Genomic DNA, 14424 nt, shown 5'->3' on the forward strand with positions numbered 1-14424 from the left:
TGTGTGTGTGTGGCTTCATGCTTGTCCAGTCTCAGATGATGGGGTTGAGAGCATCATAGAGTCTCTGCACAGCCAGCTCCACCATCTCCTTCAGAGAGTCATCCTCTGTGCTGTCGTCCTCATAGCACACCACCTGCCGAGGGGACAGGAAGCCAGTGAGACACATCAAAAGAAAAGCAACAAAACCAAACCCGTTGCATATTTTCTGTCAGTTTTTGGGTGTGATGATAGTATGTTGAATGCTTCTTACTCTTGTTTCCAAGCAAATCTGGACAGTCTTCCCATCCACTGTCACAGCGATGCTTTTACCATCCCTGAAATCCACAAATTGATCTCCAAACATGTCTCTGAGGAGAGAGAGGGAAATTATTATAACTATAAGGATTGCCACACCCCTTCTGTGTGTGTGTGTGTGTGTGTGTGTGTGTGTGTGTGTGTGTGTGTGTGTGTGTGTGTGTGTGTGTGTGTGTGTGTGTGTGTGTGTGAATGTGCTTTTTGAGTTTTTGCACATTTACATGTTATCTCTTTGCTTGTGGCATTATATTTCTGTGAACTGCCTCTTGAGCTCAAACTGTTTATCAGTGTATTCTACATGTTGAGCAAATCACTATAGATATAAATTTAGATACTCACTGCAACATGACCTCCAATCTGGCGTGGAAGACCTCCACATCCACAATGGCACCCATTGGCACACTCTCCATGACTGTTGGTGAAACAGATTCAACATGAATCACATTATTGGTGGACAACACGCAACAAAGATGGCTGCCTATCCTCCCATTCAGTAACCAGTGGCGTTGAAATTATCATGGAAGTGCTAGAACATTTTCTTGCACTTCCATTTCCCAGACAGAAAATGGGTTCAGACAAAGCTCTCAGAAGTAATTAATTGCATGCTTCCTGCACTTAATAAAACATTCACAACTAAACAGAAGATGATTAGTCGCGATAGCATCTATATTATTTATGTGGTTGGAGACGGTGGCCAAACCAACCTTTCTGAGCCTTTGGGTTTGACTGGACCTCTAGCACCACTGTGGTGACAGCATCAGCATACATGTCATTCAGAGGGTTAGCTATCCACTGGAAGAGAAAGGGGGTCGAGTTAGTTGCAGCCATTATACAGTTTGATTGCAGGTCAGACGTAAAGAGGCTCGATACGGAGCAGCTGTACCACTCAACTGGAGGGGACTGAGGGGTCTGGACTATGTTTTCTTGAACCGCACATGACCAAAGCAGAAACAATGACAAAACCAATGCTTGCGTAACACGGATTATTGTGAACACAAACTGAATTCATAGTGGGTTCCTACACATTTTCCATTTGAAAATTCCCTACTTTTCCAGACTCAAATTTCCAGACTTCTCTGTAGATTTCTCAGACCATATTTGACATCTGATTACACACTTTGTGTTGAATGACACCTACTGTATGGCCACAGGACAATTTGGAGGTTTGGGGTTGGAGCCTCAGTGAAAGCTTAGATTTTGAAGAACTTCCCAAGTGAAGACTGAAAAGTGCTGACAGAAATGAGTTGACCTTGTGAGACTCAGTGGCTCACAGTCTGACAAGCTGACAGTTCTGAATGGTTTAAAATCCAACCGTTAACATGTACCGGTACGTTAGATTCTGCCTATGTGTGCTATTCTTTTTCCAAATAATTAACAGAAGATTGTAGCTGGGTAAAATGAGACACTGTAGGTCTGGCCTCTCCCCAGCCTCAAATATTACTGTATGTTGAATCGCTGTGCTCCACATACTACATCATTGAGTCTGTACCACTCCATAGCCCCAGCTGCTGTTTTGAGGGCGGGTCTATGCCTCAAAATTGAGTGACCGAGAGGTCGTAGACAGAGTGGTTCATTTTCAAAAGTCAACAGTCAGGTGGGTGGGCGCATCTGATAGCTAAAGTCGTTACTGATTAGTGCCCCCAGGATTTCGGCAGAACCAATCACTGGCCAGGATTCTGACACCAGTTTGGAGCAAGCAGTGTCCCAGACCCAGAGAGAGAGAGATTTGCAGCATGCAGTAACATAGTATATCAGCATAAGAACTCTTATGGGTCTAGCATTGAGACTACTGTAGGTCTAAATAGAGCAAAACACACAATGAAACTGCTGTGTAAATGCTTTGGTTTGCTATCTCCAAGTCCAATGGTTTGGACCGGACTAGTCTGAGTAGAACAGAGTTCTGCTAAACTGCAGTAGATCGAGCAGGACCCCAGCTGGTTGAACTGGTCTAACCTCTCACCTCCAGCAGCACCATGCCGACCTCGTGGATCAGAGTGATGTTTTTAAAGATCTTCAAAGTGTTCTTCTCGGTTCCTTCCAGCTCTTCCACATCACCTGAGACAACAGTCAGCATGGGGTCAACTACAATTTGGACTGCTGGAATCCACATGAATGGAAAGGGGTTTGGTGCAACAAATATTACGAGTTCAATCACGCACACACACACGTATAGGAAATTCGTTTTTTTTTTTTTAACAAGGGCTTTTTTTGCCCCAATATGTTTCAGGGGCATTTTGGATCAAGGGTGGAGACTCTGGAGACGATGACTAGCATATCAATCAAAATAACATGTATTACCATCACATTAGGCCTATATTAACATTTACGTCCTCTTCTGTCATGTCAATATCATCAGTTGATTGATTGTCTCTTGCCATATGGCATGATTGAAGTAAAGGCTTTATGTTCTGATATAAACACCGCTCCACTGCTGGATGATGCATACTCTCACTCTCTCACTCTCAACCGCACACCACCTGGGGGGCGGAATCAAATTTTTTGTTTTTGCTCCAAATGAAAAGTTTTATGGTCACTCACGATTCAGTAGGTCACAGGTTAGCTTGGTTCCAGCCTTAAAAAACTTGTTATATAAGGATTTTTCAAAATGTCTATGGAGAAAATGAATGGGAAACTCACTTCCGGGGCAGGAAATGTCACGTGACTGTTCAGCTCTAGTGTCTCCGCTCCTATTGGCTAGTGTGTGTGCTCCTGGTCAGAGCCGTATAATAGAAGAGTTCCGACATCTCCATTCACTCCAATGGACCAGTTTTTTTCCAGGAAGTAGAAAGTGGAACTCTTCAGTAAAAAAAGCAGCACTGTCGAGTTGCATCAAAATAGACAGTGTTGTACTTTGAAAGGGTTTTTCATCCCTTGAAATGAATCAAATAGTACATTATCGGCTTTATTTTAGCATGCAAAAGTAGCGTGAGACCCATTCCTGGCTGTTCATTGGCTAATGATTCTTGCATTTTGGTCCTCCGCTGACGCCACTCTCTTACTAGAGGACACTACTCCTGGTGTGTGCCCCTTAAGTCATTCTCGTGCAGTTCAACTGAGCGGAGCTCACGTCTCCATCCCGTCCGGTCAGTCAGAACCCTGAAGCCCCGCCCCGCTGTGATGTCAGAGCCCTGAAGCCCCGCCCTGCTGTGATGTGACGGTGCATGCAGCAAACAGCCCCGCTGCACCCAGGCAGGCAGAGACAGAGCCAAGCAGTTTGCTGCTCCTCCGTTTACTCGCTTGTTTAGTCAAAGTTGATTCATATTGAACATCGCATGTCCAAATAGCACCAAATCCGACACTGTAAATTGTAGTAACATTAGAATAAAAAGTTTACTCTTTATTTTATGGGGGGCATTTAAAGCCCCTGCCATCCGAATTCCGAGGGCAATTTTATATTTTTAGCTGGCATTTTGCCCCAATCCCCCACTAACTTCCGACCCTGACACACACACACAGACGCACGTGGGCGCGCACGCAGGCACACACACACACACACACACACACACACACACACACACACACACACACACACACACACACACACACACACACACACACACACACACACACGTAAAGTTTAGTACAGTACAGTACACATGCACAAACACAGCAGTACCAGTGAGGTTCCTCAGATGGCAGACAAGTAGAGAGTAAGGTCCAGTGAAAGGAATCGCCTGGGTCTGTTTCACCGTGCTCATAGCCAGCTCTGTATAGGCTGCAAACCAGACACATCAGGTTAGCAATGTCTTTAAGCATTACAAAAAGTGCAACTGACTGACACCAAGAGAAAGATTCCGATCTCAAATCTCAAACTTGTTGTAGTCGAGGAATTGACTCTTTTTGGAATAGAAGAAGAGGAAGCGGTGGTTACTCACTCGACAGGTCCGAGGGAGTGAGGATGTGGTAGTTGAAGTTCTTCTTCACCAGGATGCCAGACACCCTCTGACCCTGGACACACTTCTTATCAGCCAGATAGCCCATCACCTGAGAAGAGGAGCAGAAATCAATAACTCTGACGGAGCACAATCTGAATTCAGAGTTCAGACCATAAAGCCCATACAAATGTCTCCAGTCCAGGGAGGGAGGAAAACTTAACTGAAACAGAGAATTTACCTTGGCCAGCTTCTCCCCTCTGAAGTTGAGGGTGACGGCTTCGGTGTTGCGGGGGTTGTGGACCTCAATGTGAACCTGGTCGTTGTCCTCATACTCCCTGATCAACGCTGCCTTCAGACGGGCCATCTCATTCTGCTCCCCGTGGACCAGGATCTGAGGATGACACGCAAGGAGAATCAAGGAGGCAGAGACAGCGAGAGAGAGAGACAGGCCATTATTACTGTTATTGATGCTTTGGCAAATGGCAATATTGTCTTTGTTTACATCCATGCCAATAAATAGAATTTAATTTAAATTGAATTTGACAGGTGGTGCTCTGGTTCTCCTACCACATGCGGAGGTTTAAGTGCTCTGATGAACTCGCTGGTCTGCTGGTAGTCTGTGTGGGCAGAGAAGGAGATGTAGTCCACCGACATCTTCAGCTGCAGCTTCTGACCAGACATGGTGGTGATCTCCTCCGGCTCCGACATGATGTGCTGCAGAACGAACAGCATACCACACTGAGGCGCTTTCATATGGTTACACACTTTGTACACATTCAGTGCTGTAATAGAGGCACGTGAATCAGGTTTAGAAGGTCAACAAAATGAATCAAAATGTTTGCACCTCTTTGCAGAAATAAGGAAGAAAGGATTATCAGCTGAATAAAAATAACACAATGCCTCTTACTGATCCTTGAATAAGCTGTCAATGCTTCGACATGTTGATCTTTAATACATAAGTTAACGGCACCTTGGCCAGTGTCCCCTCTACACAGTATCCGGCGATGATGACTCCATTCCTTTTGTCGGTGCACCAGCTCTCAAAGAGCTCTCTGGACAGTCCACTCTGCATCATACCCGGAGATGCCATCACCACGCTGGGGCCGATGTCGTCAAAGTGATCCATGCTCTGCAAAGGAACAGACACCAGAGTCATGGTACTTCAACAGATGAGCAGTACACAGCCTGTGCATTTATACGATGAGCAGCACGCACAGGATGGCAGCTCTACCTTGAGGTTGCTGATGTGCTTGAAGACGAAAGGGTTGTTGATGTTGATAGCCTTGCGGATCTTGTCGTTCATGGCGTTGACGTAGGTCTGGTACACAGCCATGCACTTCTTGGCCAGGGACGAGGCGTAGTAGATGGGGATGTCATGGAGCTCCGGGTGGTTCTGCCAATACTCATCTGCATGGGAACACGAAACACAACCTTACACACACACTTCTGTCTCATATAGAGTGGAATGGAGTGATGATAGTCAACTTTGAATGTGTTGTATCAGCAATCTTTCTCTCATAACTCTCAGATGAATGATAGCGCTGAATATCAAGGATAGTGTAGAAAATAGCATTGTTGTATCATGGGCCTTTACAGTCATAACTGCTAGAACAGAGAGTCGGGACAGGACATCTCACCCAGGATGAGCAGCAGCTCCTGGGCTCGGCCCAAGGCGAACACAGGGATCAAACAGCGGCCTTCTCTGTTCACAATGTCGTGGACGGTGTTACAGAACCGAGCCTCACGCTCCTCCCTCTTCTCATGGATGTGGGTGCCATAGGTGGACTCCTGACAAAGGAATAACAGCATTTAGCACGTTGCGATCATCTGCACATTGATTAACCACATGATTGATTACATTTATAAACACTTTCGGCGTACTATAATTAGGATGTCGGGCTTGACGCTGGGGATCTCGGCTGCCATCAGATGCCTGTCTTCTTGTCGGGAGAAGTCTCCAGTGTACAGCAGCTTGGGAGGGACAAAATAAAGCAAGACAAAACAGCCGATAAAGGCTTTGTTTAGTGGACACTCCATCAACATACAGTGTTCTCTAAAACAGAACATCTTGTTGTAGATACAACAAACCAGGATGTCCTTTATGGAAGAGAGCCAGTACCTTGACTCCAGCTATTTCGATCATGAACATGGCGGCTCCCAGGACGTGTCCAGCATGGTAGCACCAGAACTTGATTCCGGCCACTTCCTTCACCTCGTGGAAGTTGATGGCCTCAATCTTATCCATGCTCTCCTCCAGGTCAGTCTCAGTGTACAGCATGTCATCTGCTGAGATGTTGCTACAATAAATCAAATACAAATTCATTCAGAATGCTGCTGCTAGAGTTCTAACGAAGACTAAGAAAGCTGATCATATCACTCCAGTTCTTAAGTCCTTACACTGGTTGCCAGTGTGTCAGAGAATAGATTTTAAAATACTGTTATTAGTCTATAAATCACTTAATGGCCTAGGCCCAAAATACATAGCTGAATTGCTCCCACGCTACGAACCGTCTAGAACTCTTAGGTCAACAAGGTCCAGCTTATTAACTGTCCCTAGGATCAAATCAAATCACGGGAAGGCTGCATTTACCCACTATGCTTCTGCTAGCTGGAACAAATTGCCTGAAGACCTCAGATCTGCCCCAAGCTTACTTACTTTTAAAAATAGACTAAAGACTTTTATGTTTACCGTCGCTTTTAACTGCTGACAGCTACTATGCAAACCCAATGAGTAAGTTAGCTCTTTCTGCAACTGCCACGCCTGTTGCCTATTGCACTTTTTATACTCTTTTTTTTAAGTTTTGTTGTGATGCTTTTAAATGTCCATTTTATTTCTTCTTTTCGTTTATTTTCCTGTGTGCTTAATGAAGTTGCTTAATGCACTTTTTATACTCTTTTTTTAAAGTTTTGTTGTGATGCTTTTAAATGTCCGTTTTACTCTCTTCTTTTCTTTTATTTTCCTGTCAACCATTTTATGTGAAGCACTTTGAATTGCCACTGTGTATGAAATGTGCTATACAAATAAACTTGACTTGACTTGACAAAAGTAATGCAGGACTATATTGCATGAGTGGAGGGACATTAAGGACTTACAATTATGTGAACTGATATTTCACTGTCAGGAGGACACAGGTGGAGAGCTGCCCCACAAGAGTGTCCTTTAAAGGACAATAGTTCCTCCACGATCATTGGGAGATAACAAAGTAAAGACAGCCCAACCTGACTTTGACGTAGTCAGACAGCAGCCAGCGGTAGATGGCCTTTGTGGCGTGGGTCATGAAAGTCCGGCCTTTGAAGCTGGTCTTCTGGAGGAACCAGGGCAATGCTCCACAGTGATCCAGGTGGAAGCTGGTGAAGAGAGACAGATGTCAGCATCAAACTACACAACTACACATTCATCTATTTTATTTTCCAAGTACAATTTATGTAGAGGAATGTGTCTTGGTGACATTGGTAGTGATATATCGATGACTAATGTAGCATAATACATAATGCGCTATTACAGAGGGCGTGACTAGCTGAAACTCACTGGCTGATGAGCAGCAGGTCGATCTCAGCTGGGTCGATCAAGTCTATATAAGGGAGAGCATCCATTCCCTCCAGGCCGGGATGGATGCCACAGTCCAGCTGCCCATCACATGGGAAAAGAGAGGTATGAAGTCAGGTATAGATTATTTTTTTCTGTTTGGGGTGGCAACACAGCTACCTAACATACTACTGTTTGTTATGATCATTCGTGCATACACCTGTCAACTAGCCATTGTAGGTTTCCTATATCTATAGCAAACCTACAATGGCTGACAACTTGACATATAGGCTATTATGTTGTGGACAGTGTGTGTGACAGTTAAGCATAAGTGTAACTGCGTGAGGATTTACCATTATTTTCCTGCCTTTGAATTCCAGGATGATGCATGACCTGCCAACCTCCTGACCAGCACCCCTGTATGTGGGGAATTATTGATATTGTGGTTAACGTTACATGATATAGGCACATGCTGTCACATTCAGTCAACTCATTATTACCACCAAGTTATTATTCAGTCATTTAGCCATATTATAAATTACATAATAGTAACTCACAATGGTCGAATGAGGAGCTGGTCACTTTCCTCGGCGGGGACAATCACATCTACTTTGCGTTTTGCAGCCATGTTACGCTGTTATATTTGAAGAAAGGGAAAGAAAGAAAGCTACACTATAACGTTATCATAGCTAATGAATGAAGAGAGGGCGGTCTCTCGAGGTGAAAGACTTCCGGTGGTGGCCCAAAATACCGCCGACGAGAAACCGAGTGGTTGGTATTTGTTCCGCGACCAAATCTAATTCACGTGAATAAAATGATAAGATATCATCATACAGATCAAATCCATTCAGCATGATCTCTGTTACTTAATACTTTGCACAAGAGAGACTCTACATTACAACAATGAATTCATGGGTCTATCGGCTCAACATCCAATATTCAGTGCTTTTTGTGTTAAGCACTGTGCCACTTTGCTGCGTCCCCTTTAAGTAGTGTTGGGTGGAGGCTGTGAAACTCAAAGGAAGCTGAAGAAGTGTCAACTGTAGATAAAAGCTACTCAGCTCACTTTGAAGAGAACACCACTCTACATTGAGACAATCAACTTCCACTTCCACATACAGGTATGTGGCCATGTGTGGTGGATGTTCAGCGCATTTGTGTTTGCCAATCCCTGGTGGAAAAGCCGTTTTTCAACTTGGTGTGAAACTGAATGCGGTAGGGGACATGTTATATGTGGGATATATTGTTTATCCTAGCAACGGGTTTCCGTTAGGATTCATCAACGGGTGTAGATCTATTCGTGATGAGTAGACTATCAGACAAATGCAAGTAAAAGTATGGGGTCCATACCTGTTGATTCAGTTCTAAATATCCTTCCTAAGCAGTGTTTCAACGTTCAGTTCAAAATAATGTTGGCAGTGGTGTAGTGGTGCCTGGAGAAAAATAATGTTGGCAGTCCTGCCTATGAGAAGTCTTCTTCTTCTTCTTCTTCTTCCAATGGCTTAGCTTAGTTAGTGCGGCACAGAAGTGGTTCTTATGTCTTTCTTCTTTTAATCAATGAAAACAAATATTAAAAAAATGTGTGTGTGTGTGTGTGTGTGTGTGTGTGTGTGTGTGTGTGTGTGTGTGTGTGTGTGTGTGTGTGCGTGCGTGTGTGCGTGCGTGCGTGCGTGCGTGCGTGCGTGCGTGCGTGCGTGCGTGCGTGCGTGCGTGCGCACGCTCAGGTGGGCGGGGCTGGAGGGCTGCAGGGCCGTCGTCATGGTGAAGGATGTTCCGCAAGGTCAAGAAGCGCCACAGCAGCAGCAGCTCTCAAAGCAGTGAGATCAGCACCAAGAGCAAGGTACAACCACACACACACTCGCTCTCTCTCACACGCACACACACACACACACACACACACACACACACACACACACACACACACACACACACACACACACACACACACACACACACACACACACACACACACACACACACACACACACACACACACACACACACACACACTCAGCCAGAGATAAATGCCAGATATTCCTTCCCACAATATCCAGCCGAGGTGTGACTGTGTTTGTGTCTGCAGTCTGTGGACTCCAGTTTGGGCGGTCTGTCCAGGTCCAGCACTGTCGCCAGCCTCGACACAGACTCCACCAAGAGCTCAGGTCAGACTGCTCTTCACTTCCTCCTCTTCCCTCCCAAGGACCCTTAATAAGAAGGATAAGACATCACTCACGTCATAGTGTTCGAATTTTGCATTGGGGCCAGACTTTTAGGGATACTTCTATTGAAGTGAATGGAGCAGGCATGGAAAGTCCCTCTATAAACCATCATACAGTATGTGTCGTTTCATCTTTGATTGAAAAATGCTTCCACCAGATCAAAGCAAACACATTGCATGATGTTATACAGCAGAAGAGGGAAGCACAGCATAGATCTATGGCTCATCCGACAGGTGCTCATTAGTGGGGCAGGTGCATAATGTTTAATGTTGCCCCGTTCAGTCATGTATGGTGATGTAGTTGGCTAATCAACCTCTATCTTGGACCAAACAGGGGCTTGAGTTGAGCTATATGTAGCTGCTGGACAGAGCCATGGTCTGTTTGGAGACCAATCATAAGGAAAACTAACACACACACATTTAGATTAAAAGAAAAACATCAGTCATCATCACATAATGTGTTTTCTTTAACCGGCTGGAAGAATTTTTTTCAATCAACGGTGAAACGGCAGAGATACAGCAGGATGGATTATAGTGGGACTTTCCATGCCCACTCCATTCACTTCAATAGAACTGGCCCTAATGCAAAATTCAAGTCCTGTGACGTGAGTGATGTTTTATCCTTCTTTTTCAGGGTCTGTGTGCCCTCCTCCTCTCCTCTTCTCTCACTGATTGTTTGATTGGCTGTTCCTGTAGGTAACAGTGCATCAGACACATGCGCCGAGTTCAGGGTGAAGTATGTGGGAGCCATCGAGAAGCTGCAGTTTGACATGAGCAAGACCCTCCAGGAGCCTCTGGAGCTTATCAACTATATTGACGCAGCTCAGGTAAGAAACAGATGTTCAAGTAGGAATGGAGAGGAAGAAGCAGGCCAGCACTCCAGAAAGTCCTTTCAAAGTTTTAATCATCACCTGGGACAGAGGAGCACAATGGACGTTTCAGCGTTAAGCCTTCATCAGCCTTGACAACGCTGGTCAACGATTAAAACTTTGAAAGGACTTTATCTGTTATCTCTGCTCATACAGTACCAGTCAATATCCCATGCCATGTGAACTCACAAGATCATATACATGTAAATCCCTTTTGCAGCAAGATGGAAAGCTGCCATTTGTGCCTGGAGATGAGGAGATGATACTGGCAGTGTCAAAGTATGGAGTCAAAGTGGCCTCTCTGGACCAGTGTGTGAGTAGCGGCTTTGCTTACCAAAGCAATAAAAAAGTGATACTGTACTTCAGATGAGTGTACATTGATTGGGCCATGCTGTACCGCGTCATCATCAGCGTAATGGCACGGTTATGAATTCAGTATCAAATCTGGACTTTTGACGTGGCTTCACACGAGGCTGCTGACTCAGACGTTTCACTCGTTCCCTTTTCCAACACATGACCCATTTTATGTGAGCAAATACATTGTGAGCTGAATTTGAGATACTTAGGCTTTATCTGAAAATATTAATAGAGATCTGCCACAGGAACAACACTGAGTGTGTTTACATGCACACTAATAAACCGCTCATTATGGCATTTCTAGAGTTACCTGATCATTCAAGTGTTCGTGTAAACAGCATAAACTGATATCCTATGAGAAATCCAATAATAACACATAGATTTCTGCTGAATCATCAGTTTTATTTGGTGCATGGCCCAATCTCAATGTCCATTCATGCACTTTGAGGTGAGTTCCCGCTATTTACTAAAGTGCATGTAAATGCAGAAATCAGATTATTGACAGTTAGGTTGTTATTCCGTTATCTGATTATTGTGTGCATCTAAACACACTCATTGACGATGAGGCTAATCTCTTCTGACAACATAGCACAATTGGAAAAAAGAAAGAGATGCTTGATCTAATAAGTCAAAAACCAAGTGTTTTGATTGCCCATGCTCCCACCCCCCGTGTAGGATGTGCTGCATCGCCACCCTCTCTACCTGATTGTGCGTATGCTGTGTTATGATGACGGGCTCGGCGCAGGAAAGAACCTGCTGGCCCTCAAGACCACAGACACCAAGCAAGAGGAGTGCAGCATCTGGCTGTACCAGTGCAGCAGCTCAGTGAGTGAGAATGAGATGGGGGGGGGGGGGGGTTATGAAGGTGCTCAACTTTAATAACACAGCTTGATTTGATCATGTTCTCCTCCGTCTGAACAGGAGCATGCTCAGTCCATCTGCAAGGTGCTGTCAGCCTCTTTCGACTGCGCGCTGACGTCAGACAAGTCCTGAGGCCAGACAAACAGGAGCTGAGATCTTCCTCCTGAGGCCAGACAAACAGGAGCTGAGATCTTCCTCCTGAGGCCAGACAAACAGGAGCTGAGATCTTCCTCCTGAGGCCAGACAAACAGGAGCTGAGATCTTCCTCCTGAGGCCAGACAAGCAGGAGCTGACATCTGTCCAAAAGCGGAAACTAAACGGTTGCAAAATCATCAGTAATTTATCAGGAGACCATCAGGGCTGTATTCTGCTTGTCAAACAATGTCAACCTTTTCCTTGTTTTTTGCAACTTTGCTTTGTCTTCCTTTTTTACAATATGAGGGATCAGCGTTGGTAAACAAACGGCTTACTGGGGGCAACTTTATAATGGGACCCTATGGAGCCAGCCTTGAGTGTCTCACTCTAGCCGACTGTGCTGTTTACTAAACTCACTTCATTTTTAAAATGGCGACAGTTCACACAACTTTAACACGACATACATATCATACTCTTGAGCTACTTGTGCTGTCACTCAGAATGTCAAAATATAAGTGATGTGATGTATAGTTTTTGAGATATTAACGTGTGTGTGGCACAACTCATACTAGTTAACTGCTGCGGGGTTCCGCATTTCCGGGTGTTTGTGATGTCACGCTGATTCGTCCTATAGAGCAGGATTCAAGCCTTATTGAGATTCAGCCAGTGCCTTATCTGACAGCATGGTCAAATCACTTTCCTACTATTTCTTGCCACGTTTCCTTCCTTACCTCACTTGTTTCCTTGACCTTGAAAAAAAATAAGAAAAAAAATAAGAAAAAAGCAAACTTGTAAGAGCAAGGAAGGGGAAAAGTTTGTCCACTGCTTCAGCGTTGTAATGTAACATAATCTTATTCAGTGGAATTAAGGACACTTGGTACCTAATCTTGTAAAGCATCTATAACAGCTGTGTGAACACATGGTAATTTGTGGGAGTCATGGTATTATAACAGCTGTGTGAACACATGGTAATGTGTGGGAGTCATGGTATTATAACAGCTGTGTGAACACATGGTAATGTGTGGGAGTCATGGTATTATAACAGCTGTGTGAACACATGGTAATGTGTGGGAGTCATGGTAACAGCTGTGTGAACACATGGTAATTTGTGGGAGTCATGGTATTATAACAGCTGTGTGAACACATGGTAATGTGTGGGAGTCATGGTAACAGCTGTGTGAACACATGGTAATGTGTGGGAGTCATGGTAACAGCTGTGTGAACACATGGTAATGTGTGGGAGTCATGGTAACAGCTGTGTGAACACATGGTAATTTGTGGGAGTCATGGTATTATAACAGCTGTGTGAACACATGGTAATGTGTGGGAGTCATGGTAACAGCTGTGTGAACACATGGTAATGTCTGGGAGTCATGGTAACAGCTGTGTGAACACATGGTAATTTGTGGGAGTCATGGTAACAGCTGTGTGAACACATGGTAATTTGTGGGAGTCATGGTATCTGTCAGTGGAGAAAGTACATGGTACAGGGATGTGATGACATGCAGAGGCACGGTTTCTTTTCCTTTATTACAATGAGAAAAAACAATATTGGTACACACAGAAGTCACTATCTGACTTGAAGGTACGTTACAAATATGCTTTAACTGTGTCCCACATTGTTTCCCGTGTTAAAATTAATTAACCAATTTTAATATGAGCCTTTTTATTTTTATTTTATTACTTTTTAATTTCTTTGTATTAGAAACATCTACGGATGCTGTTTGTTCCCAAAAGCTTTATATCTGAAGTGTGTATGGTACTGGCTTCGTTTTTAAGTAGTAACTAAATCTGCATGAATTTGATTGCATTTGAAACAGCAGATACATACATCCTAATTGGGTCTTGTTTGCATAAGAAAAATAACCTTGTTTACGGTTCTGGTACACTGGTATCACAAATCGCCAGCAGCACTTTGTATACAGTATCATGTTACTGTTTGCCTTTCCCTTTTCTATCTAAACCTCTTTCTCTCCTCCATTTTGCCTTGGTCCAGTTGGGATTGGATCAAATGGACAAGTGACAATATGGTACAATAAAGAAGTGGCTGTTTTTATTGATCATTATGCAAAGTGTCATCCTTGTACTATTGAAAGATGCTGGAATATTCTCCATCAGAGGGAGCTGTCGCTGCATCACACATGTTTTATGGTACCTCAAGAATCATTGAATTGTTTAATTCAAAAATGTTATATCAGTTTCAGAAAACGGCTACTTAAAATGATCAGTTAATCAAAACATGTCAAACATCTGGAAAAATACAGTAATAGGGAGTAGGGACCCCCCCCC

At 44.1% G+C, this 14424-nt stretch overlaps 2 protein-coding genes across 2 annotated transcripts; one reads left to right on the forward strand and one right to left on the reverse strand.

Moving 5' to 3' along the window:
* Nucleotides 1-31: 31 nt before the first annotated feature.
* LOC310773919 (cleavage and polyadenylation specificity factor subunit 3) lies at nt 32-8323 on the reverse strand (the record flags this gene model as incomplete). Its single annotated transcript, XM_083633923.1, has 18 exons — nt 32-133; nt 251-347; nt 634-706; nt 999-1086; nt 2255-2349; nt 3911-4009; nt 4170-4278; nt 4408-4560; nt 4737-4883; nt 5140-5298; nt 5401-5576; nt 5807-5957; nt 6051-6140; nt 6289-6466; nt 7389-7517; nt 7699-7796; nt 8049-8112; nt 8253-8323. 18 exons carry the CDS (start codon nt 8321-8323, stop codon nt 32-34), a joined length of 2079 nt encoding a protein of 692 aa, XP_083490049.1.
* A 380-nt stretch (nt 8324-8703) lies between these two features.
* Nucleotides 8704-14195, forward strand: itgb1bp1 (integrin beta 1 binding protein 1). Its single transcript, XM_083634249.1, has 7 exons — nt 8704-8816; nt 9420-9535; nt 9779-9857; nt 10610-10740; nt 11003-11095; nt 11815-11964; nt 12061-14195. The coding sequence occupies exons 2-7, from the start codon at nt 9464-9466 to the stop codon at nt 12130-12132; spliced, it is 597 nt and encodes a 198-aa protein (XP_083490375.1). The 5' UTR covers nt 8704-8816; nt 9420-9463; the 3' UTR covers nt 12133-14195.
* Nucleotides 14196-14424: the final 229 nt, after the last annotated feature.

Source organism: Poromitra crassiceps (genome assembly GCF_964638095.1).
Source record: "Poromitra crassiceps genome assembly, chromosome: 3".
Taxonomy (NCBI): domain Eukaryota; kingdom Metazoa; phylum Chordata; class Actinopteri; order Beryciformes; family Melamphaidae; genus Poromitra; species Poromitra crassiceps.

Coding starts and splice junctions, on each gene's coding strand:
- itgb1bp1 (XM_083634249.1), top strand. CDS start 9,464: ATGTTCCGCAAGGTCAAGAAGCGCCACAGCAGCAGCAGCTCTCAAAGC. Junction 9,536..9,778: donor AGATCAGCACCAAGAGCAAG/GTACAACCACAC, acceptor TTGTGTCTGCAG/TCTGTGGACTCCAGTTTGGG. Junction 11,096..11,814: donor TGGCCTCTCTGGACCAGTGT/GTGAGTAGCGGC, acceptor CCCCCCGTGTAG/GATGTGCTGCATCGCCACCC.